This window comes from Mauremys mutica, chromosome 2 (genome assembly GCF_020497125.1).
Source record: "Mauremys mutica isolate MM-2020 ecotype Southern chromosome 2, ASM2049712v1, whole genome shotgun sequence".
Lineage (NCBI taxonomy): Eukaryota > Metazoa > Chordata > Testudines > Geoemydidae > Mauremys > Mauremys mutica.
Genome location: NC_059073.1, coordinates 231,702,264 through 231,729,729, shown reverse-complemented (window position 1 = coordinate 231,729,729; position 27,466 = coordinate 231,702,264). Strand labels below are relative to the sequence as shown.

The 27,466-nt window shown below is 37.2% G+C and overlaps 1 protein-coding gene across 2 annotated transcripts in view; it reads right to left on the bottom strand.

Annotated features, from left to right (window-relative positions):
* SKAP2 (src kinase associated phosphoprotein 2) overlaps positions 1-27,466 on the bottom strand; it is a 158,165-nt gene that overhangs the window by 116,485 nt on the left and 14,214 nt on the right. Inside the window, exons 2-4 of one of the 2 annotated variants that reach the window (XM_045006748.1) lie at positions 24,730-24,835; positions 22,239-22,264; positions 13,221-13,328 (exon numbers count right to left, since the gene is read on the bottom strand). The exons of the other annotated variant lie outside the window; for it this stretch is intronic. Of the exons in view, the coding sequence (XP_044862683.1) occupies positions 13,221-13,328; positions 22,239-22,264; positions 24,730-24,835 (240 nt within the window). The remainder of the gene's footprint in view (positions 1-13,220; positions 13,329-22,238; positions 22,265-24,729; positions 24,836-27,466) is intronic. 2 annotated transcript variants of the gene reach the window in all.

The following is a 27,466-nucleotide window of genomic DNA, read 5'->3' as shown; positions in this document are numbered from 1 at the left end:
GTGATTTGAAGTTTTATTCTTTATTATGTGTCTGGAATCCTTGTCATCATAAAAGCAGTTTTTCATTAAAATTTCTGAAACTGGTAATAAAGGGGAAAAAAATAAAGAATGAAAATGAGAGGCTACATTAGTAAGTTTCTGTTTAGTATTTTTCCCCTCATTAAAATACACTCCACTAAACCTATCCTCTCTGTTTATTAACACTGTATATAGGTTTTGTATGACAATGAAACATATCCAGTACCAAGTCATATAAGTAACTCAGATGTTATGTTCAAATGAGCCACCAGTTTACAGAAATTTCTTTTTAATAGGAAAAAGCAAGTAACTGCTGCTCTGTGATGAAAAAGGTATCTCTATTGCCTGGGTTATCCTAAAGTAGGAAACCTGTCACAGCTGTATCACAGAAATTTAGAATTCTTGCAGTCTAGCCAAGAATTTCTTAACGAAAACTATTTCCACAAACATTTAAATGGGCAGGCTGCATATTTAATTGAAGAATTTAAAAAAATTGGAGAGAACGAGTTACTACCGTGCAGACTGCATAAAGATGATTCAACAGACTTTTAACATGCAAAAACGGAAATCCACAACCAAACACTGTTTTTCTCAAATAAGACACACGTTAAATCCTAACCACATTCAGGAATAAGGTAAAGGTACATAAAATTACAATGAAAAACAATCAGTTAAAAGAAAATTAACATCCAGGAGCAGAAGACATCTCATCAACTGTCCAACATTTGACAAAGATCAGTAACAGCAGCAAAGAAGCCAACATACAACTTCTAGTGCCAAGGAGCCAGATGGCACTGCTGGAAAAATTATATCTACAGACTGACAGCTTGATCCCGTGATTATTGCCCAAGGGAGGAGAAAGAAGAAAACAAGGGGTTGTTCAGTGTGATGGAGTAAATCAATTATCACCAGCTCTCAACAGGATTTTCACATTATTTTAATAATGTGTTCTAAATATAATTCAAGTGAACGTGGGAAATTTGGAAGATTCCAAATATTTTGGGGAAAAAGAATATTGAATGAAATAAATATTTTGTTTTTTGTTTAAAAAATAAGAAGTCCTACTCCTATGCTGCAGGACACAACACATATCATCTCCATATGAGACTTTGTAATTATGTGGTAGCTAACATGTAACTACAGAAAATTAATTTTCCAAATTAGCTATTGCCTTGAAAATCCATAAACATCCTAAAGACAGTCATCTCATTGCTCCCCATAAAGTTCTTTGGTATTATCTTAAGAACTGGAAATATACAAAATAATAAACTGATTGTTTTAAATAAACCATGACTAAACAGTAATTACCATATTGCCAAAATATCGCAAAAACATTTTGAGGTAAAACATACATTTATAATCTTTGCAATAATAAACTGATTTTTTTCAAGCCTATGATTGAAAAAAGTAAACTCCTCCTCCAAAACCTAGTTTTAGAATTAACAGGCAAGGAAAAAAGTCATTCCATTTCTGACCTACTATAAAAAAGTGCCATTTAAAACTTAAGATAAAATAATTTCACTTTTTTTTTTAAACCTTGAATAAGCATATGCCAACAAGAAATCCTAAACCACTGGTCAACCGTAAAACTAATGTAAGAATTTTCACTTGTTTTTTTCCCCTCTTGAAAAGCAATAAGGGTGAAATTTTGCCTTGCTGAAGTCAGTGGCAACATTCTCTTTCCTATGCAATTGTAATGGTGACATTAGTTTCCTGTGCCCATGCTTAAGAGGCAGAGTGACTTATCTGTGATCAACAAGATAATGGACCACCCTATTTCACCTACTTCCTCCATCAGACTCTACTCCTATTCTTGGTCCCTTCCTTCCTGTTAGTCTCTTCCTATCAGGCTTTTTCTCTCTTTTTCCACATTATTGTATACCTGATTCACTCATTCCTCTGCCCTAATCTCAGCCCCCTCCAACAAATTCCTTCAATACCCCACCCCCTCATCCCTTGCTTATTGGATGGATTAGTGGGTAGAGCACAGGTGACAGTCAAAGATACATAAATACAATTTATCACATGGCTCCAGAATTAATCACATTGCTATAACAATACAACATTGGTTATATTCTAGAAATCTGGTGTGTGTTCATACATGTGTTAACACATACACAAGTTCAAAACTCTACTGCGCCAGGTATCAAACAAAAAGTGATTTCTTATCATGACTAGGACATCTCCTGAGAGTTATGTTTCCAGGCTGTGATGCCCTTACCATGAAATATGGCTTTAAAGCTTAGATGGACTGGGGAGAGTGAACAGCAGGAGAATCTTCTTCACTTCCCCATTTCTTCTCTAATTCCTCACTGGGAAAAAAGGCTGTATATTGACTACCTCAGCCAGGAGGACAGGAAAGGCTAGACTGGACTGGTGGAAGGGAGGATTAAAAGAGCTACGAGAGGAACTCCTTTCTACCAGGGTCAAAATAATGGGTATTTCCAGATACTGCCAGCTCAAAAGGCTAAGCTAAAATCCTCAAATGGTATCACAGTGCATTCTCTGTTGGATTGTGGAAAGCCCATTAATTAATGATTCTCTCAATGGACAACAGGCCCCAACCAAAATGACTTTTTAACCAAAAATACTATAGTAAATTAAGTAAACTAATTTTAAAACGCTGAAGGAAAAAAAAAGTGGTCTCAGAAGCCATTAAATTCTACTTGGACTCCTTCTCCTATCTGTAAGTTATCTGATTGGTACCTACAGAGAATCCCACTAAAGAGGAAGTCAGTAAGGGAGAATGCACAGTGAAATCCCCAGGGAAAGTTGGCTTCCTGGTATAATTTCATAAATGGTAAATGGTGCATCCAACTCCACTTCTTGGATGGGTAATCAGTGTGGTGGAAGAATAAGGTTTGATTTCACTCCCCTTTAATAAACCATTGTGTGTCAGGGCTCCCCTGCTCTTCCATTCAAATTCCTTCTCCACACTCAAATGTTAACCTATTGTCAGTCAAATACTGCCAACTTATTATTTACTTCAGAAAGATCAAATCACTAAGTTAACACCATCCATAAAGGTCACTATGTGTTTGGGTCCAGTCTTTGTCTATCTGCATTGCATGCTGCTCCAAGTGGCTCTTGATCTTTTACTTGTACGACATCAAATATATTGTGTGCACTTATACAATAAGCAATAACAAAATAAGATCCAAAAACAAGAATGTGGGAACATTCTGTTAATTAATGCTGACATCACAATATATACCAAGGTGCTAACCTCAAAATATACACATAAGTCATAAACGCTTAGTAGCCAACTCAAACAAGAACCAATCCAAACCTTTCTGTAGGTTCTGAAATACAAGGGGTTTATATCAGGTTTTTTTAGTTGCATGTGCCCAGGTACTTCTAGACTTCAAACAGGGTATGAAGCAACAAAGTACCATATGGAAGGTTATTTTATGTATTTCTGACCTAATCAGACACAAGAAGCAGAGAAATCATCCTGGAGACCTTGTTTCCGCAAGTTATTGGGCCAACTTTATAAACCCAAAATTCAGATAAGTTTTGGATATACACATCTACACTTGTGTGGTAATTCAATCCAAACCAAAACTCTAACTCAAATCTTCTTGATCACTCTATAATACACATGTAAGTGCACTGTTATGAAGTAAGGTATGTTAAGAGAAGAAGTGCAATGCACAGTATGTAATACAGTATGTCCTCTAACTCAGTGCTTCTCAAGTGGTGGTCCACGGACCAGTGCCAGTCCGCGAGCCATCAGCTGCCGGTCCATGGCGAGTTTCCTCATAAGAGCGTCAAATAGGATAATAATATGGCACCAGTCCCTGGCACATTGGGAAAAAAAATTGCCGATCCCCCACATCAGATAGCTTGAGAAGCACTGCTCTAACTCACATGCAAGACTACTCAGAAGGTCTGCCACATTATCTAAACAAAAATTAATGGGCTTTCCACAATCAATTCCAGCTTTAATTGCCCTCCAAGCAGATGACTGATGTGACTCCTTCCCCAATGCCTGGCAAGAAGAAGTCCACCTCAGACTATCTTGTTTCCTCTTTGATGGGTGGGAACCTGGAGAGGCCCAGGCATTGCTACTTCCCATCTTCCCCAGGCAACATTAGAAGGCTTAAGAAGTGACTGTATAATCACTCCAATCAAAGCAGCAGAAGACATAAAAGTAGCAGAGGACAGACCTGCTTCCCTACACCGCCAGATGATAGTAAGGAGCTGCAGATTCCACTCCTCCAATATCCCAGAATGCTTGGGGAACAGTCAGCTATTGGACCAGCTCACCAACTGGAAAAGTACTAAACAAGTCCCCACACCAGGATGCCACTGTGGGGAGTGGCAGTGCTTTATCACCTACTACCTCAATGCCATCTCTGCTTCATTCCAGAAGGGGGAGAGGTCAGGAGCAGCGTGGGAATTGACCATCATTTACTGCTGGCGGGGAGAAGAGGGAGCAAGAGGATGGACATTCATTCCACTGCAGAGGGCCTTCAGCTTCTATGCACCACTTAAGCACAGAATCCATAATGAACATACCTTCCATGACCTACTAAAAAGGCCACCACTAATTTAGAGGAAAACACGTCTCTGGTTCATTTTATTTCAATTACTTTCAAAAAAATAAAACTGATAGGAAAACATGAAGACTGAATGGTAAGCTGTAATACGATGCGATTAATTTCCACAAAGACTAAATCAAAAACATACACATTGCTGCATTTTATTCTTCAATGACATTGTTCTATATTTCAGGAAAAAAAATATCCTAGGATTAAAAGGACATAAGAAGTGCTACTACAATTAAAATGGGGTATGCAGTTATTTAAAATCTGAATACTATATTTGGACGTTGCCTTTAACTATATTGTTGGTGGAATCCATGTGACTGTCTTACCTGTGCTGAATACCTCAAACAATGTGGCAAATATCAAATAACCATAAGCAGCAAGCCCAGTGTCACTTTTTCCACGAAAGGAGGGTAAATGTTAAGGGACGGGGGTTATATTTGATACGGCATTTTTAAAATGATACATAAAAATGCAAATGATTTAGAACCATCAAACTATGCACATTGGTAGTAACCATATGGTATCACCATTAAACAGTAGAAAGGAAAAGACTGTTACATTCACTGTTGCAGTTTGCCTTTAACTATATTGTAATCTCCTTATGACATGGACTATGTCTGCCCAGCTATTTGTAGAACACCTAGAACAATAGGGCCCTAATCATGACTGGGGCCTTTGAGCACTACCACAAAATAAACATTACAGAAAATTCCAAGTAACGTATGTGATGACTTCTTTACTGGGCATCCCAATAAAGTCAATATAGCCCTGGGATGAGGTAGCATGACAGTTTAAAATAATATCTATAATTTAGCTTTCCAAGTCTACACTGGACCCTTTACTTATACTAGAATTTCCCTTTACATCTTTTTTAATCCAACAGGTGAATGATTTAACACTGAAATAATAATCTTTTTCCTATATGTAAGTTTGGTGAGGGGCAAAAGACACAATGCCACGTCTGCTTCTTCATCATCCAGGGTAAAATCTTAGCTTCACTGGAAGTTTTGCCACTGACTTCAACGGGGCCAGGGTTCCAGTTCAGTTCTGGTTTCACGCTCAGAAGTTTACTCCTCCTCCCTTGCGAGACTAGGCTTAAACCAAAGTTAATAGAAACTTTACTACTCCACATGCAGGTTTTTATTTATCTCTTGCTTCTCTAAAGATTCTTTCACGATCCCTCACATGTGATACATTCATTGCTATGGATTCTGTAGAAGCTCTTCTGCCATCTTGGTTCTGCCTTGGGGATCTATAGTATTTTATGATGTAGAGTGCATCATCTTTAAGATTTTAGACAGGATTTTCCCACCACCACTGCCAACAGGAAAGGATCTGGAGACTTTATGCTCATATGACCCTACCAGCATTCATTCCATGACCAGATTTATTTTTCTAACATCTCTCTCTCTGACAGGATGTTGCTTTAGTTAAGGATTTCAGTTTATGAAGTGTTGTCTTTTAGCATGTTAGCCTCCTCTTCAGCATGTTGTACTTCCCAGTCTGTTTCATCCACCCACTTGTCAAAGGTTTTTAATTTGGATCGACACTGTCTCAAATGTTCCTTTCTAGGGAAAACACTGAGGGCCTTAGGCCCACAATCTGTTCACAAATGCCACAGCTTAACTAATTCCTTTCTGGCACAGCTCTTCTCTGAAGCCCTCAGCATAGTGCAGGCAGCATGGGCCTGATTCAACTCCCAATGAAGGGAATGTGAGTCTGAGATTAATATTCTCCTATTTAATTAGTATATTCATCTCAAAACTTCTTAGACTCATAGGACGTTGAAAGTAATACATTTGATAGTCCTATTACCTTTTTTGCCCAGAAGTCCTCAGAAATACAGAATCGCATAGCATTATACCAAGCAATACATAATCATTTCTCCAGAACACAGCATCTGTGGCAGACATTGCAAAACGGTCTAATATCCTCTTCGACACAAGCATATAAATGTTACTATTTAATACCCACATGTATCATGGATAATAAGCTAAAGATTTATATTTTAGTCACAATTCAGACAACAGCTCTTTCTGAAAACAAAATTATTGGATCACACTTAAGTGGTACCATCATTCCTCGTTTCTGAAGAAGCTGGAGGGGGAACACCCTCTCCTACCCTATTTTTTCATCTTCCACAGTGAAGGGGGGAAGGATGACTTTCCCAATTTATTCCCTCCATTCAGCAGACAAAAGTAGAGAAATGATATGGGGGGAGGGGATCATCTCCTCTTACTTGTCATACAAAGCAACAGACAGCAACTTCTCCAAACCACATACTTACAAAAAAAGAAGAGTAGCCTCTCCCAGAAAACCCCTCCTGAAGAAAACAAGGCTATGTCTACACTACAGCTTATGTCGGCATAATTTATGTTGCTCAGTGGGGTGAATAAATCAGCACCTGAGGGAAATAAGTTACACCGACATAAGCATCAGTGTGGACAGCGCTGTTGGCAGGAGAGCTTCTCCTGCCAACATAGCTACCGCCACTTGCAGGGGCTGGAGTAATTATGCTGACAGGAGAGCTGCACCACTGTAAACTCTCTAGTGCAGACGTGCCCTAAGTAAGGGGCTGTTCAAAGCAAAATCTTTCCTCAGTTAGAGTACACAGTCGGGGCAGACACATGCACAGACCCACACACCCTCTGCTCACTTGAGAAAAGGAGGCCTATCAGGCCCCGCTCATTTCCCTTTGCTTTAATGAACTGTGATCTTTCGAATTGTGCCAATCAACCTGAAATAATTAAATGGGAACAAGAACAAGAATATACTTTTGTTTTCTGTGTAGGAGGACTACTCTGGGTAGGTGGAACAACAAGCTAAGAAGAAATAACCATGCTCTTTAGGTGCAAACTAAGAGCATAACAATCATTCCGTCCCCACAATTGTAAACCTGATAACTAATCTATTAGAACAACAGCTGGTAAACTCCCAGTGCTTTCCTTCCCCAGGATGACCAATCATCATCTGAACACCAGTCTGATGAAGGTACTAAAATAGTGCCAATAAAGATCTAAGGGAAAAGAGGACAGAAAAATCTTAACTGTATTTTCTATTCTCCAACCCTTGTTAAACCAGTTACTAATATTGTATTATTTAAAGCAGCCCTGTTATGGAACACGGTTTTCTACTAAATAGAGTTCTTAGAAAACAAACTCAGGCTTTGGCTACACTTACACTTCAAAGCGCTGCCGCTTTGAAGCGCTAAGTGTAGTCAAAGCGCCAGCGCTGGGAGAGAGCTCTCCCAGCGCTGTCCGTACTCCACCGCCCCGTGGGGAATAACGTACAGTGCTGGGAGCCGCGCTCCCAGCGCTGGGGCTTTGACCACACTGGCGCTTTGCAGCGCCGCAATTTGCAGCGCTGGAGAGGGTGTGTTTTCACACCCTGCTGCAGCGCTGCAAATTTGTAAGTGTAGCCAAGCCCTCAGTAGGAACAGAGTTAAAAGAAAAAAGGAAAATAAATTAATGTACATCATACACTGCAAGAAAAAAGCTCCCTTTGGTACGGGGGCAATGGGATAGCTCAGTGGTTTGAGCATTGGCCTCCTAAACCCAGGGCTGTGAGTTCAATCCTTGAGGGGGCCATTTAGGGTTCTGGGACAAAAATCTGTCTGGGGATTGGTCCTGCTTGAGCAGGGGGTTGGACTAGATGACCTCCTAAGGTCCCTGATACACTATGATTTTTTTTCTATATTTGAGTTCTCTACATCTACCACCTTCCACTGTGAAGGTATTATAAGTCTCTATCTAAAAATGCTCCCATAACTGGGGGGGGGGGGAAATTAAGCAATTGTGACCTGTAAATCAGACCCTATCTTTCAAAATAAAGTATAAAAATATTAAAGTATCATTTTTCATTCTCACTTTCACAATCTAAAATGCCATACAATATTGAAATAGAGACGGATTATAACACAAGTAAAACAGTCATCCCAAATCCAGAAAATTAGACTGACTCACATGTGGATTTTAGAATTTTTACACTTAGCACCAAAAGTTTTATATTCTCGTAGGAGAGAAACGTGTTGGCTTTTTTCAGCAAAAATATTCAGTAAAGCACATTGGTTACTCTCCACTTCCTTACCCTGTCTCCAACACTGTCAGAATCTATTCTGAAAAAAAACAAAAACAAAAAACAAAAAACCCACAACATTCCCGTTCAGTTTATTCATCATCAGCCACACATTTCCTACTCTGTTCTTGTTTTCCAGCTCAAATTGATTTTTCTCGGACAGGACTATTGCACTATTTAAGGTTCTTCAATTAAAATGGCATATTTTATTCATGATTATATCCAAATACTACAATTATGAGGACCACATAGAGTACTTAGATAAGACACATTTTCAATATTTCTTTCAGCCTCCTGCACTTCAAGGCAACATTTCTAGATTGTCATCTGCAGAAATGACTATGGCCTAAATTGCTTCAAATGTTACCAAAATCCATTGAGATTTTTTTAAACCTAACATTGATTGAGAGATCAGGTTCATGCCCCCTGAAGATGTGAAGCTAAATGTAGATAGATCTGCTTCCAGGCTTGAAAGTGCATTTTCACATCTTTGTGCACCCCCTAATGTAATTTCAGGTAGTTTGAAGCATTACCACCTCCGCCAGGGACAAACAAATGAAGGAAGTGTCCCAGAAGAACATTCACTTCATCTGAACTGAACAAGCAAGTCATCATGCAATAGAAAAAAGTGAAATCAGGGTTTTGTTTTAAAGAAATTAAACAGCTTATCTATAGATTCCCTTACCAAAATTATAAAAGATTAAAATTTTAAACAGCCTGAGATACTTTAGTAGTTTCAAATGGCGCTCAACTAATTTTTTTTAATTAATCCAAAACAAAAAACAAAAAAAAAACCCACCTTTGATATTGACTTTTCAACCTTTGGTGTCCCAGTACAAGGAACAAACTATTTCCTGTAAATGAAATGGTTTCCTTTTTTATTTTTTAAAGCACTATCTTCTAAAGTTGGTGATAACTTTTTTTTTTTAAAAAACCATAACCATAAAGTACAGACTTACTATTTTGATTTGTAAGTATTTTAACATGTCTTGGTTTCCCCTTTTGTAACTCAGCTAGAGATTTATTTCCTACCACAACCAAATTTCAAAACAGACATAAGGAGAGTAAGAAATTACAAGACACAACATTGTTATACAACATACTATACAAAAACAGGTCATTTAAGTTACAAGAAACCTAGTCATCAATAAATGAAAAAAAATATCCCACTCAAAAATCAATTATTTCGAGTCTTTTGTATAGAGAAGTAGTACACCTTTCAGGCAACTGGTATTAATGAGAAGACATGACTATAGAATCTCCATCTGTTTTTCTGACAAAGCTGTGACTACTCCAGTCTCTCATTGAAATTCCATTAATCTGGTGCACCAGGGTCCAATGCGAAAATCAAAACTCCATCTAACCCATTATCAGCTCACAATAACCTAGAAGTGAACTCTGCCTGTTAGCACACAGCAAGTTATGATTTTGCTATCAGTCAGCCTGTTAGCCAATAAAAAAAAAAAAATCAGGTTAGGAACACAGTGCCTGGCAGGGATTTTTGTTTTGGTTTGGTTTTTGGGTGCTTTTTTATTTATTTATTTATTTTTTTTAATCCTTTTTCAGTTTTTGTAGGGTGTCTGGACCTTGTGAGCCTATGCATTATTCTCCTTCGTTGTGATTTAATTGCTGCCAGCAATCAAGTCAAAGCATCACTGAAGTGTGCTTGAATTTCATTAGAAGATATAACTTATGCTACTTTCCTACAGTACCTAATAAACCATAAAGAAACCAAAACACATATGGCTTGAGGGAATAACTGGAAAATTAGGTGGCCATTTGGGAACTGAGTGAACTTTTGAACCAGAGGAACAGAGAAAAAGAAATATTAAAAGGAAAGACAGACTTAGAATGCACACAGAGATGTGGGGGTTTGACCTTTTCAGTACCTAGAAAATTACATTAGCATTATGAAAAATACATATCATGTTTAGAGTTTATAATCCATCAAAGTTTAGATACTTTGTTAGTGCCTACCATAAGGTAAAAGTCAAAAGGACAAAGTAACAATCAGATTTGACAAAAGGCCTTTTGGTGACCTGGACTAATTTAGTTATACCGTACTTATTGTTAAATGGATTATCTCCCTTGTAATTAATATAACATTAGATAAAGGGCCCTCACACAAAAACCAGGAGTTTAGAATGATTGCAGAATACATATGATAGCCCTCCAGACAGTTACAGATAATTATTAGTATAACTTCGCAATTATATTTTTAGAGGAATACTGAGAAATCTGACCTTAGTATTTATAGAAAACATACAAGTCTTAAATTCTTTATTGTAACATTTAAGCACATAAAACCTAATAATTTTGCATTACATAATCATTTAAGTACAGTAGAAGAATAATGACCCTTGAAGTTAAATGGAAACTATTTCTGAATTTCAGTTAGGCTCCTAATTCCATACTTAATAAGCCTTGATCCTGCAAATGGATGAGTACAATGAGATTCTTACACCTTCATGGACCCCAATTTAAGTAAACTGGAATCAGCACAGGATCATGCGGATTAAGTTACAGGATTGTGGCTTTAGGGTCCTAAATATAAGTAGGCTGTTTTCTGAAAGTACTGAGCACCCACAAATCCATTCATGTCAATGAGAGCTGGAGGCACTCAGCACCTTTCAAAATCAGGCCACCTATTTAGGTACTCAATCACAAATTTGGGAGCCTAAGTCTAGGCAGCTAGATTTGAAAAAATATTGGTCTACATTTTGAAATTCAAATGTCTTTAAAATGACCTACTGCACACAAACAAAACAAAAATGATTCAAGGAAATTATCGATATTTATGGACCAATTCCACCATCTTTACTCACTTCTGACTCAGGATCTCCCACAGGACTTGGCCAAAAGGGACAACAGTACAAAGTTTCATCATTTTAGATTATATTATCTTGTACTAGTTGTATTTTTATCCTACATTTTATCTAATTACCTAAGGATTTTGTAAACTGGCTATTATAGTGGTATCTATGTGCTTAATCTAGTAATTACAACATCCAAAAGAGACTAAATTAATTATCTTTATGTCCTAATTGATATGATACTTAATATATTTAGGCATCAGCATTGTTCAACAATTCATTATTCAGTTTTGTCAACAAAACCGCTGTCTTTTTCTTAATAATGTACAACTTCAGAAAAAAATATATAGCTTCATTTTCTCTGTCAAATATCCAGATAATTTTAACATATACACTTTGTAGTAGCTTCAAGCTCAACATATCATAAGATATAACCACAAAAAGGTATTTTAATAAAATCTGTCAGTACAAAAAATGGAAACTAACTTGTTTGTACTTTGGAAAACTAATTTAGATTTTATATAAGCCATGCCTTGTTTGGCTAATAATTATAATATGAACTGAAAACAAAGTTTATTTTTGCTTTTTTAATAAAATGTCTACATTTGCCAAAATGAAGAACAAGTGCAACTTAAAAAGTATGTGATTATTGTTGCCCATTTTAACACAGTTGTGTGTATAAAGAAAATGTCGTTATTCAGAATCAGTGGTTAGAAGGTTTATCACTTATGCATGTACTTGACTTATCCCTGTTCTGCAATCAACATAATTTTATACCTCATAAAAGCAATTTATGTTTCCAAAGGGAATAATCTGGGTAACATAAAATGTGGAGTGCTACGTTGCGGGAAGCATATTTTCATTCAGCAATTGTATTCTGAGATGGAGCTGCACAGTTTGATCATCATATCATGGCAGAAAACATCATTCACTTCTAACTTTCAGTGCCACAAATTAATATACATAGTTAATTCATTTCTATATGTATTTAATTTATAATCGTACATTACCCATACAAGATTTTTTATATTGTGTATAAAAATAAATGGACCTCAAAAAATGGAAGCTATGATAAAGTTTAACTCTTGAAATATTCAGTTGTTCATATCTTCATTAAATGTAATGCTAAATTTGGTTGTTTATATACTTTTCAACACAGGATAAAACAATATGAAAACAACTATGGAACAAAGGGGTTTTTTTTAAATGGGAAGTCAAACTAAACATTTATATAAAGAAAATCTACATAAGACAGTCTTAATGTGAGGAAGCATTGTAGTAATAATTAATTTAATATTTTATGAACTCGTTCTGCATGAAGTTTAAAGAAAAATATCAGTTAAACTGTTTCAGTATTTATAAGATAAATAATACAGCAAGCCATTAAGTAGCACAATAAAATTAAGCAAGAATCTGATAATGTTGAATTAACAAATAATTCGTTACTATGAACATTCACATACTGCTTTACCCACTGATCTATCTTTAAAAAAATTCTACAGAAGAGTTTTCATTATGAAAAAATGTGAGTAAAAACAGTGTGCACTTATGACAGGTTCACTATGCTTTTAGCACCACTAGAGAGAGCTCTTCAGTTCCTTAAAGGTTCTTGTAAAGGTAAGAAAACTGTCCAGCTGTCTGCTCATGCCTATCTGTTTATCTGCTTCCCAACCATAACACCACCCTAATCAAAAGGATCAGATTGCATGGGTTTGTAGCAAACTAGAAAATCTAGTGCATTCTAAGATAAACAGTCACGTACCATCAGAGGGTCCTTCATCCTCTTTATCATATCGGTCAGATGCTAATGAGAGATTATCAGGAGGTGAAGGGAAAGAGCCCTCAGACTCTTCCTCATCTTCCAGTTCTCCTGCAAGAGTCAAACAGATACCATTTGTTAATAACTGTCTCCTTCTGATATAAACAGAATTCATTTTGAAAGAAGAGATGCAGCAATTCTTTGTTAATAAGAAAGAATTATGTCACGTCATATTTTAAATTAAACTGAACAAATTCAGGGTCCTATTGTTCTCTTAATTTCACTTCATGTACCTCCGAATACTAGAGTATGGCTGTGCACACTGGTGCTCCAAAGCTACATTCTAATTGGCCAACTGGGTCTTTTTAATAATGTCATATTAATGAACCCACTCCCAATGGTGCACAGCTGGAACCTCATCAGTTAAAAAAAAAAAAGCCATGCCACACACCAAAATTGTGGGTGGGGGAGAAACTAACAGGAAACGAAAGACAGACAGCCTGAGGATAGAGGGGAAAGAGAACATATTTGGGGAAGAAAGGGAAAGTCTTCCTCTGTCTCCTTCACAAAAAGTGCCAAACTGCATTTTCAGCAATATTTTGTGCACTGCCACATGTTTTCAATTTGCTTTCTCCTCAACTACGAACTACTTTTCGAAGTGTAAGGATACATCCTTCCACTTAAAAGTATTTTTAAAGGTAGTGTTTCCTTTTCCCCTTGAAATAAAAATTGGAGTTGCACTGTAATAGCACTCAGTTACAACTGTGTGTGTATAGCACAGTAATCTATAGGTGTGCTTCTCAGGGAACTAAGAGCCTCAAATACACCTGAGGTATGCATCAATAGCTGACTAACATATATGTCATGTTGGGTCTTATTGCTATAATGAGGGGAAATGGAAAGAGGGGGAGAGAAGTATTACATGCATCTTTCATTTTCATTATACAAAATGAAGTCTCCTTCCCAAAATGTGGTATATGTCTAAAAATATACCAACTATGCAAAGAAAAGGAGAAGAGTTACACATATCAGAGAATGTAGAAAAAGGAGAGTGCCCAATCGCTCTTCTTTCAAAAACTGTTTATATTTTACAAAAATTGAGTGGTTAAAGCTGAAGTTGTCAGGCTTAAAAACTTACCCACACAGAAAAACAATCTGAGCACAAATAGAAAGACTGTCGCCCTGTGTGTGAGAACATGTATTTGTGTACCCATACTTTGTGTTGAAAATACACTAATTGAAATACTTAACACTAAGAAAATATACCATATACACGGAAATAGAGGGGGAATTAACTTGGAAGATGTTTGAAACTATATTAAGCCAGATCTTTTGGTTTTGTGTTTAAACCAAGTGCTTTGTAGTTCACACTACAGGCTGAAATTCAGTCTTTAACTCACCCGATTGTACCTGGGAACTGTAGCTCATTTTGGTATCATAGATCACCCAATATTCTGGAGCTTCAATGAAAAACACATCTACAATGCTTAAGTTTATGCATGACAAAATGATTTAAGAGTAGAATTGGCCTTAATTCTCAGTTTCCTGGCTTTATGGGTTTGAGAGATTTAGGCGTCTGTTCTGTTAATATATAGTGATATTACTCCCTGAAGTTTTATACATCAAAAGTATAATAAGCCTTCTTGTTAATTCTGTGGGGTCTTCTGTATCTTTGGACAAGCCTTAGTAATTCTTTCCCTACTTTTCATCTTCCCACAACCAGACCCTGTATCAAAGCCAATATCCTTCTGACTGAGGAAGTCTGGAACAGACTGCATTTGAAGCTATCAATGCTACTCCTTAACCAGTCAGAGGAGTCAGTGTCGAGCAGCACAAACCATTTTCTCCCCTCTGCAGGTGCTAAGTGCCTGCGAATACATCTGAAAAGCATAAATAAATTAAAGGAAAGTGTTCAACTTGTATTTACGTAATAGAAAGCTGAACTACCAAGCAACAACAGGCATCAGGTAAACGTATCCAATACAATTTGAAGACATAATTGAAAGCACTACAGCCTAATCAGACATCTAAAAGCAAGGCATGCTCAAACGAATTGTCTATAGACTCATTAGCTGGCAGCCATTCCATTACAATCACACATAATGTCAGTAGTGCCTTGAGCCTATGCCAATGACAACAGCATAAATTTTGCATCTCATTTCTGTGGTCATAAAATTAATGATCAGTTTTAAAATACTTCTTTGTAAAAGTTATTGCACAAAGAAAAGACATGAATGTGTCCCTGTTATATAGTCATGAGGATAATTAAGGAGTTGATGTTCATTAATATGGTTTCTTGTTTCCCCAGAACAGCATTTGATTTATCCTGGAACTTTTTTTTTTTAAAGTTTAATTAATGATATACCATTAACAGTTAAAAAAAAAAGTCCTATTCTCTCATTTCTGCAGTTTAACTCACCACTTAGGTTTGAACACAGAATCAATATTTTGATTTGCCCACAATAAAAGGTACTGTACCTGATCTTTTCTTATTAAACACCATCTTTTCAATTACAGTACATTAATTTATTGATGTTCTGAAACAGCACATACCAAGGGGGTAAGTGTGCAGAATGGTAAGTGGGGAATTAGACACTTCAGTGTTATGTTAGCAAGGGCTGCACTTTAATTCCCTGTATTCTGCATTGAACATTTTCAACAGGTTTAGTTGGTATCGACTGAATATTATGAACAAGACCATATTACTTTATAGGGATCTGGTTAAAAAAAACAACAAACTCCTTTTTTTTCCCCACAATTTGTTTTCCTCTGGTACTACTTGTTCATAGTAATAAGCTCAAACATTTAAGATATTACCTCAGCCATTTAAACTGTAAAGGAGATCAGACACCAAAATATTTCAGCCTCTGCCCTTGAAATAGACTCTTGCTAGATCAGGGTAGTCTATTATTTTTTGTCAAGGTCCAAATTTCTTGGTCAAGGTATAGTCAAGGTCCAGACTCCAGAGAAAATAATAAACAGCAGTAATGATAATGATAATAAATAAATAAATTATTATTAATAATAATAATACATTAAAAAAGTAAACAACATGATTTTGGGGTCCATTCAAAAGGGGCTGACCATCCGGATCCGGCCCACTGTCACCTATTTATTACCACTGGTCTTGACACTGTGTTAATAAAACATCTAGGAAGGAGGAAGCAAAGAAATTGCTCAAAATTAATCTTAAAGCGTATAAAACACTTAAAGGAGGGCAGGCAAGCAGCTGCCTCAAAAACTCCTGATTTTTTGCTATTCCAGAAGGCCCAAATGTGTCAAGCTGAAATGAGTTCCTTCTGCCCAGTATCCAACCTCCACTGCTGGAAAGACTGTTATACCCAGCAATTAATAAATGTAAGATTTCCAAAACAGGTTCATTAGCACAAATGAGTGGATAAAGTTACTTTCAAACTAAAGCTTGTACACTTTAGTCTCTTGGTTGTTTAGTTGATTTTCAATAGAACATCAATGAGAAAATTACTCAATCCACCTGTCATCCAAGTGGTTCCTTTGACAGCTATTCTCTCCATGCCCACTGTGACATGCAGCAAACTGATAACGTATGTGCATTAAGTTGTGTGAATCAATCATCTAGGTTTTGATATCAAGTGGTCATTTTAAACAGCCAAAGAATTCCTACCTGAGCCTTACAAAGCCAAAGAAGCAGTATGAGGTTTGTAGGTGAATATGTTTCAGAGATGTGAAGAGTCAAAAAGCAATAGGAAAGTCTTTGAAAAAAAATGATAGAAATATTTAAGCAACTATCTCTGAAATTTCTCACGTAAAGTTCTCCCAGTGTTTCCAGAAGAGTTCTACCAGAAGATTGTATCTGGCATGTGAAATTTTTGGTGGATTGCTTAGGTTGGCAGTGAGATAGGGAGATACTAAGAAGTGAGCTTAAAATGGAAAGCAGCCGCTAACTTTATTTAAAGAAGGACTAGCCATCTACAAAACTCAGGGTACTAATGCTCTGCACACAAGTTGATTCTTTGGCCTTGTATTCATGGCATGCTAACCTCATGTTCAACACCACCATCCTGCACTTGCTCAAGCTCAACATGTAGTTAAACTACATTGTCCTGTTGGCACAAATCAGGATCACAGATATTGTGATATTAGGGAGAGGAACAACATAACAGCTTGCCCATGTTGAAAGAGGTCAGACCTCTAGAACACCCTGGCATCATGCACCCTCTCCCGCTGCATCCAAAGTAGGTGAGCATGAATATGCCATGATGGTCCACATGAGCCAGCAATGGAATAGTATCCTTTCCTGTTAATATACTCGCTTGCTCAATACTGGTGGGGATGCATACTGTTGCCCCCGCCATAATGCCTGTGCAGTTTGGGAGCCCAGCCATTCAAACCCTTCAATTATTTCAGGAGTATTTCCAATTGTACAAGCCTGGGGGACGGTGACATTGCACTCCATATGTTTTATGGAAATATGCTAATGAGCGTGAATATAATGTAACTGGAATACGCTTCATGCAAAGGGTCTCTTGTAAGGTATCATTACAAAGCTTATGATCTACTGAGTGTGTTTATCCTATTTGTTTGCATGTATTATTTCTATGTCTGGAGTTAAGAGAAGAAGATATAAACTTGTATTACTGATGTAAACATGTTAAATGGAAGCGATTAAGGGTGCTTCAGAATCAATCACCTATAAATGGCTCTGTTTACTTGCTAACCTTCTGGGGTATGTGCCAGCCAGCCTTAGAAGAATGGAGACTAGGGGTCTCACAGGACATGTGACCATGTCACATGATACTGGAATCCATCTTAAACCTGGTGCTTTTCCATTTAGAAGGAGGGGTTGGAACCCAGAGAGAGACAAAGGATTCCACCTTGTGCCAAAGGTATAAAAGGGGGTAGAACAGAACAAAGGGGTGGCCAGTCATGAGAAATCCCCTAGTTACCATCTGAGCTAGAACTAACAAGGCTGTACCAGGGGAAAGGACTGGAACCAGACTAGAAAGAAGTCTAGTCTGTGAAAGAAGCTTATTGGAACTTCTCTGAGGGTGAGATTTACCTGTATTCAGTTTCTTAATGTATTAGGCTTAGACCTGCATGTTTTGTTTTATTTTGCTTGGTAACTTACTTTGTTCTGTTATTACTTGAAACCACTTAAATCCTACTTTTTATACTTAATAAAATCACTTTTGTTTATTAATTAACCTGAGTAAGTGATTAATACTGGGGGCAAACAGCTGTGCATATATCTCTATCAGTGTTATAGAAGGCGGACAATTTATGAGTTTACCCTGTATAAGCTTTATACAGAGTAAAACAGATTTATTTGGGGGTTTGGATCCCATTGGGAGCTGGGTGTCTGGGTGCTGGAGACAGGAGCACTTGCTGAGCTGTTTTCAGGTAAGTTTGCAGCTTTGGGGGTGTGGTTCAGACCCTGGCTCTGTGTTGCAGCAGGCTTGTGTGTCTGGCTCAACAAGACAGGGTTCTAGAGTCCCAAGCTGGCAAAGAAAACAGGCTCAGAGGTCGTTTCAGCACATCAGGTGACAGTCCCAAGGGGGTCTCTGTGACTGAACCTATCACAGGGGACAGCACATCATTAATTGCCTTGCTAACTTCAATGACCATTGCACCATCTGTAGATTTTCCAACCTCACACTGATTGCCAACTGATCTGTAGCAATCTGGGGGTGCTCATTTCCATAGGCAACAACGACATGCTTCTGGACCTTTAGTGGGTCTCATCTAGGTGCTCTGCCACTCAAGGTCTGAGGCAAGCTCCTCACACACTTCCATGAATGCATGTGTTTTAATGCAAAAGTTCTGGGCCCACTGCCAGTCACCCCATATTTCTATCATACACCTCTACCCTGATATAACATGAATTCTGATATAATTCTGATATAATTCTGATATAATGCGGTAAATCAGCGCTCCGGGGGGGCGGGGCTGCGCACTCCAGCGGATCAAAGCAAGTTCGATATAACGCGGTTTCACCTATAACGCGGTAAGATTTTTTTGGCTACCGAGGACAGCGTTATATCGAGGTTGAGGTGTAATTCACTACCGCCAGTGTGCATTTGCATTCCTGGCCCAGAAGTGGTGGTCTGCACAGAGGACTCCTGCCATTAAAAACAGCATCAGCTAGGCTCATACTTCCACATCCATGTGATATCGTTCAGTAGCTGTTGATGTGCTACTCCTAACCGTAAGCCACGGCCTCTGTCTTTTCCAGCCCTAGGAGCCCCTGCTACCGTCTCCGAATGGCAGCTTATGCAGAATCACAAAAAAGAAACACTGCCTCAATAAAAAAGCAGCAGCTCTCAGCCTGGTCATTACAGAGAGCAGGAACCATATCTCAGCATGTAACAGCACAAGTATGGTATCTAGGGTCCATAGTACTTTCAATCGTGCTTCTGCCAACTTTAGCACTATTTTTTAGCATGAGTTAAAAACAAAGCTAAACATTTTGGCAGCCAAAATATTGATTCAATTAATCTCAAACATAGATAGAAACGCCAAAAACTGTAATAACTCTCAATCTTCAACAAAGTCCAGGTCCTATCTCCTTAGAACAAAAACTAGTCTCTGTATAAGTGTCATTAAAAATTCATGTAATCACTGATCTTTCAGGAGATCTCTCTGTTGGAAAATTTAGAACAATTTAGATTGAATGTGATTATACCCACTTTTTGATTCATCTACAGTTCTAAAGGGCTGAAGCACAAGAGTCAATAAAAATAAAAATAAAAAAACACCTCAGAGGTCCTACAGGAAAACACTAGGAACAAACAAAACTCAGCCTAAGCTCCGTCCTGATCTTATTGTTTATTAAATAAAGAATAAAGAAAAATTCTAAGAAAGGGAGAGCGTTTTAGACACTAATCCAGTATGTACGTGTTGTCTTGAGAGCAGGATAGGGATTCTACCTGTTCAAAATTAGCATTATATCCTAACTGTAAGAGCCAATGTAAAATTAGGTAATAACTCATGGATGAGAATTAAGCGATATTTTCACTTTGTATATCCATGCCCATGAATGCATCTGGATTTTCTATGTAGATAACATTTTCAAAGTTTGGCCCCATTTGTAGAACTTACCAACATACATTTTCGTGTCCTTTCATTTTAGTTACATTGAAAGAAAACTAAACAATGTCAAAATTTACAAGCTATACCACATGCAGTTCTAGACGCTCCATGGGGATTAAGAGTGCTCAAGGCAATCCTGTTCTTCTTAAAGGTTGTATGTACTTTCAACAAAGCATATCAAATAAACTCATCACTGAAATCAGAGCAGGTCATAAGAACATGGCAACCACTGCATGCTGAATTCTTCAAGTTATATCTTCCTCTAGAACTAAAGAAACCTCATCTCAAAATTAGTTGGAGAAAAAAAATGCACTACCAACCCAATCAATTAAGTCTTTAACAGTTGGAAGAGCAGATATGCTATAAGAAGTTTTCTTCAACTTAGTTTTAAATAAACTGTAGTATATAGGAGCTCTGGTCTTTGTAACCAGCTCACATGTTTATCTGTGAGCCTACCTAAATCATTTTGAAACCTTCTGGTTGTTATATACAAATTTGGAAGTTACACATTACTGTACATACACTATAACAAATACTTTAACATGTAAAATACGCTTTACAAAAATCAGATACATTTTAAATTGTACAGTGACCCCACCTAATTTCAAAATAAAGCTAAGACAGTTTCTTAATAAAAATACAAATTTTGAATTTATTTTCTTTATCCTTTTCCATTTACTTCTGATGAAGATGACCAAAATGTGATTTTAACTTGAGTGGAAGGACTAAGATATAATATAAAGTGGGGTAATTTAAATTTAAAAAATTGTAAGTGCAAACTTTTTATTTTGATTTTGCCAAACCCAATTGATTCCAGAAAGTTAAAAAGTGCCACTGTTAAAATGGAAAATGAAAGATATAGATATATATTTAATTCATTCAAATTATTTTTTAAAATCTATAGTCTGATTTTAACTGTATTTTGCTTTAGCTTTTCCTAGCTGAAAAGTTGGTTCATAGAAAGTGTCAGTATACTCTCACGTTATCAGCTAGCACTAATATTAGTTATACATTAGTATCTCCTGTCTACAGATAGAAGGTACCAGGGTTCTACTTTCTGCAAAGAGTGCAACTTCGCATAAGCTTTTTTGACCTCACACTGTGACCCTCATACCAGCATCCACAGGCTACAGGTCATGACCTCATGAATTAGCATCATGGAAATAAGGACCGTTCCAGGTTTAGTTACAGAACAGAACACTGTAGCAACACACTCTTCAATCTTTTCTCTTTCTAGCTGCACTGTGCAGCTTTGTTTACTCCTCAAGAAGACAATACAGAACACAAACTTCAGTTTTCATTACTAGCATTCTAAATCTTGTTCTCCTGTGCTAAAGGTCTGATTTCCTGCTACACTATTCATTCAGGGTGGATCAAAAGTGAATATCATAGAGTCATTAAATCAACCTATTAAAAAGTAAAAGAGATATTACTGTTGAAGAGAAGACTTTAGTATCTCTCTTTCACAAAAAAGATCTCAAATAAATTATCACTATTAATGTTTTACTGCCAAAATAGACTGTTTTGCATACACTTTCTATGACAAAACATGAATTGTATAGTTTTAGACAATACTGAGTTTTTGTTTATCAAGTAATCTATATTTAAGACATTCAATTTATATAAACTTCCAGCTACATTTCTAAACAAGACCCCTTTATTAGTGAACTTTCTCCTATGGTGCATTCATGAAGTAAATATAACCAAGTTATTAAATGAGTGAGGTTTTAGCACACAAATTTTGAAGCACACAGGAGATTTTTTAAACTTTTAATTTTTTTGCTCAGCAGGGGGAGCTAGCATCCTCATCCTTGAAAGTCAATAAATGCACAAGCTGAACATTTGAATGTTATGCTTTTAAACCCATGTACAGTATGTTTATTCAACTGAGAGTCTGTCAATGAGCAAAGTATTTAAGTCATACCACAGTGAAATAAAATATTTTACATTTACCTTTATCCTGGAAATCTTGAGGGTAACTGCAGGAGAGGGAGAAAAGAAAGACAACGTAAAGCAATATGCATTTGGAAAGTCTCAGGATGTGACAAACCCAAATACAGAAAAATTAGTTTCCAAATAACAGTTTTGAGCTATGAGTACTGATGCTGCAAATTTATATTGCAAATTTTCACCTTTATTAAAACATTTAATCAGTTCTTTTTTCAGTGTTTTTGAATTTTTGAGCATGATTATCAAACATTTTAAAGAAATTCCATGGAATAGTGACAAATAAAAAATGCCACTTAAAAACAGGTTCAGGTGTAATACTAAAAATATTTAAAAAAAGATTCTAACATTTGCTCAAATAGCTTAATTAAAATGGTGAACATATGATATAACATTTACTTTTCCATTACCTTCCCAAAAGTTAATATCATATTTTAAGATGTCTCGATACAAATGAAAGCCATTTATCAGAAGTTACATATCACAATCTTTTACATGTTTTATAATGAACACAATGTGACCTGCATTTGGCTTGAATATTTTAGCAGCATATAAAAACAAAATGGATATGCAGGAGATGCTTGTTAATTAAGATATTGATATGCATTTAAATATAATAGCTCATTGAATACATATTCACAATAAGCAAGGCTTAATAAAATTTACCTAACAATTCTTATACGGAATGATACTACTATACCTCTTATACTGAGGGATACTACTTGCTGTGGTGAAAACTACATGCATTGCCATGTCCCCCAAAGCTACGATCCTGGCAACATACGTGAACAAAACAGTTGCAGGGTGCACAGACACAATAAGATGCAAGGTAAATAAGTAAGGAAAGGTTATTGTTATGTATGGCTTTAACTGAAATCTCAGGAAGCTTGAATTTATTTGAGTAGGTGTAAAAAGGGGAGTTGATCAGAATGACTGGTAAGTAAGATGATCTTAACAGCTGCATTTTGTATGGACCAGAAGGGGTGGTGCAAGTGTCAGGAAACCCATTGAGGCGATGGTTAAAAGCAATGAAAATGAGAATCCAGGAGGCCCTGTGTGAGAGACTTAGAAATGCAAGCAGAGATAAAAGGCTAGATCTAAGAAACATTGTGTAGAAAATAGCAATGTCTGGATGAGTAGAACCGGTTGGAGAAATCAAAGGTGACTAACAGATGCACATTTTGGGGCATGGGTGATAATAAGATGGGTGGCGTTAGCAGTGATAAAGGTGGAAATGGGAGAATTTGGAAATAAAGATAAGGGCTGAAATCTTGGCCCCACTGAAGTCAATGGCAAAGCTCCTGTTTACTGTAATTGGGGTCAGGATTTCACCAGAGGAGTTCAGTTTCAGCATGCCGAGTTTCAGTTCATGATAAGACACTCAGGAGAAGACAGAGAGGAGTAGAGATGTAGGACTGAATGGGAGGAAAGAAGTCAAGAGTGGAGAGTCATCCTAGAAACACAGCTAATGAAATCACCCCGGAATGAGTTGTAGAGAAAGAAGGGCCAGAATCTAGGACAGAGCCCTGGGGGACCCCCATGGAAAGTGGAAGAGGGGAAGAGGACCACCTACCAAAAGAAACATTAAATGAACAGAGAGGTAGTAGAACCTTTAGATTATAAACATTTGGGGGCCGGTTCTACATCTTCCTCATTAGAATAGCACTGAGTATACTGTCACCACTTAGTTATACTATCACTGACATTGTAAAGGAGTGTGACATGAGAGCCAAGGATGAATATCAAGAAGGAAGGAGCAATCACTGTGAAAAAAAGCTGTGGAGAGGCTGAAGAGGAGAAGAATAACGAGTGCCAGAACATATCCTAATTTAAGATACAACATACTGCAGAACAGATTTTTTTTCCCCCAATATGTGTAAAACTAAGGCCAAATCTTCCTCACCCAGGTAGTTTGACTGAAGTTAGAGGGTGGAACTAAGTCTTGAACTATACTCTCTGAAACAACATTAAGAAGACAGCTTTGTCTGGTCTATGCTGCACTTAACAGTTTTCAATAGCAGTTTAAAGGAACTTGTTGCTTAAAACTATTTTCAGCAATGGTTAAACTTCCTAGCATAAACAGGGCTAATGAGAGAATAGGTTAAAACAAACAGATGTTGAAGTCAGTGGACAGAGTTATGCCAGCTTACATCAGCTGAGAATCTGGCCCAATGAAAATAATCATGCAACCGCAACAAGCATCCTGGACAAGTTCTTCCAATATTACTGTTTTTAAGTTTTAAAGAACTCATTAGTCAGAGGAAGATAGGTCCTGGGCCAAGAACCAAAGCCCTGATCCCACAAAGGAATCCACACAGGCAGACACCTTCTGCCCACATTCCCCACTGAAAAATTGAATCCTGTGGGGATTCAATCTAATTCACCCATGTAGATCCCTTTGCAAAGTAGCCATATAAAACTCTTTGTTAAAACAGAGTAGTTCTCAAAAGAGCAACAAGCGTTTACAAATAAAATTAAAACAGTAAAGATGACTTACTTAGCCTTGACTTCTTTTATCTTCTTAATAAGGGCATCCTTTTTTTCTTTTGCTCTCTTGGATAAATTTTCTCCTTTGAGCGTATCAGATATAAATGTGTCAACATCTAGACCATGGGGGTTGGGGGGGAAAAAAAGGGTTACACATTATAAGGGAAAAAGTGATAATCTTCTGAAGACAAATATCCCCATGTTGGATTGTTCTGATATTATCACTTATGAAGAAACCTATTTTATCTGCTTGATGTATAACATGGTTGAAATATTTCAGATTCTAAAAACTGGATACATTTGTTCTCTGCTCTACTTATGTTTAGCACAGCAAATACTGTTTCGACATCTGGCATCATTAAATGAGCAAGTATTACACAAGATAAACCTTGGTGCTATGGCCAATACATTGTACCACTTATGGTATACAGCTAAAAGAATAAACAGCTTTTGTGCATAGGTTACATTCATGTTATTTTATAAGTTTAAATTTCAAAAAGTGGCTGAGTCATTTACAACATTATAGCAGAACCAGATGAAGTCACTACTGGTATGGATCAGTTGCTGGTTCCTTATAAATTCAATTTGCAGATGTTTATACATTGCCATTGTACCCCATATTGGGCTAATACTTGATATCCAAGGCCCGCTCCTGCAAACAGTTACATAGGCGCGTAATGTTACATAACTGAATAACCCTATTGCAGTCAACAGAACTACTCATGTGCTTACAGCATCTGTACACTTGCAGAATCAGGGCCCAAGTTATGAGCTGCAATATACTTTTTTATTCTTAAAGCAAAAGAAACTGATATCATTTAGAAATTAACTGTTTAAAAACAATATTGTTTTGGTTGTGTGAGAATTTTGTCCCACTCCAACTAAAGAGGTTTGATCATTCAAAATTAATACCCATTTCCCTATTCTTTCTTGTTTTCAAAATGAGTATGTTATTTCATACTGAAAAAGGCATGAGAAAAACAGTAAGTTTACAATATTTTATTTGCATGCTGAATTAACTACAGCCTAATAGACCTAATCCTGCCATTCTTCCTTGGGTTAAACTCCCATCCACTTCAGCGGCCATTATGCAGTCTCTACTCCTGAATGATTGTGCTCAAAAGTTCCAGTGACATTGCACCAGGACTAGATAATCCGGACTTTCAATGCAATTTCACTGGAAGCATCCCAAACACCTACATGTAGTAACAAACTACACTGTCGGGATAGCAAGGTCAACCAACATAAGGATTCAAACTGAAAAACACCTCACACGGTATTCCAACAGCCATAATATAAGTGGTTTGTGGGTATAATAGAGTGTCAATGAAGAGGCTTAGCATTGTTTTAGTGCTTAGTATTTCACAGATTTCCATAATCACAGCTGCTATGGAAGAGCTATTTATATCACACCAGAACTTGACCTATATGTCTAACCTGAAAGTTACTAAATTCAAACAGCACTTGCTATGTTAAAAATTTACCAGATTTTCAGTATACACAAAGAGAGCCAAGTTCTTCCCCACCACTTACACACGTGCTACTCCACTTAAATGAACAGCACTGCATGCATGTAACTGAAGTAAGAATTTAGCCCATAAGATGATAGATCACTCATTTTAATACTCTTATATGGCTCACATAAAGCAGGTTTAAGGTTGGAGCATTTTTGGTATATAAGGGAGTTAGTTGCAGAATGTAAAGCAAATATTCTACTTCAAGTTATTTTCAAATACAACTTCGTATTTAAATTCCCTAACGAGTATTTAATTGCTTATTTTAAGTTTTCATTATGAAGACAAGTTTAAAACTAAGCATGATCCACTTTGCATTTTGTGCTGCAACAGAACAAATTAAGCCATGCCTTTTGATGTAGTTGCCTTCAAAAACTAGTTTAGCCACTACATCAACAAATGTAGCCATGCAATTCTTTATTTAAAAAAAAAATTACCAAAACGTTTTTAGGAGATTTGGATTAGATTGCTATCATCATGCAATATGTGGCACAATCTTGAACCTGCAAGGTTTTTGGAGATCTGAACAAGTGCTTTTCACCCGGAAGTGAAGAGAGTGTCCCTCCAATCACATGTAGCAGAGCAGCCCTTAGAGTAGCTGAAGTCTCACTCCAGAAGTGCTACTGTCTGCACAAGGGCAGAAACAAAGGGCCAGTGAGTTAATGTAGTTGCAAATCCTCCAGGCCCACCCACAGAAACTTGGGCAGCACTTTGCCCTAGAATCTGTACCCTTTCACAAGCCCCAAGGATCCTGCCCCTCTTGCTCTGAAGTGCAGTTGGGAAGCTGTCCTGAGGTAGATTCCCATGAAGTCAATGGGCCTGATCCTGTTCCTACTGAAGGCAGCAACAAAATAGCCAATGACTTCAAACAGGAGCAGCAAGTGTTCAGCAATTCTCAGGATCAAACCCCAAAGGTTCTGCTGTGTGCAGGGGAGGGAAGAAATGGGCTTGGTGAACCCTTTGCCTTTTATATATTTACTCAACAAGTTAGTAGCTTTGAAGTGCTATTCAGACAGCAATATGCAAAAGCCCAATGTCACTGGTCACTTTTATAAACAGAAAGTGATGTTTACATTGTAACTTTAAACCCTTCATCTAATTCATTACAGCACTAGCCCTTTGCAGCCTCCAACTAAACTTTGCAGGCCACCTTACTTCTTGTTGAATTCCAAACCCAAGCAAAAATACCATCATCCAAGTCACTGTCTGACAGTGCTGAAATTACTGAGCAAC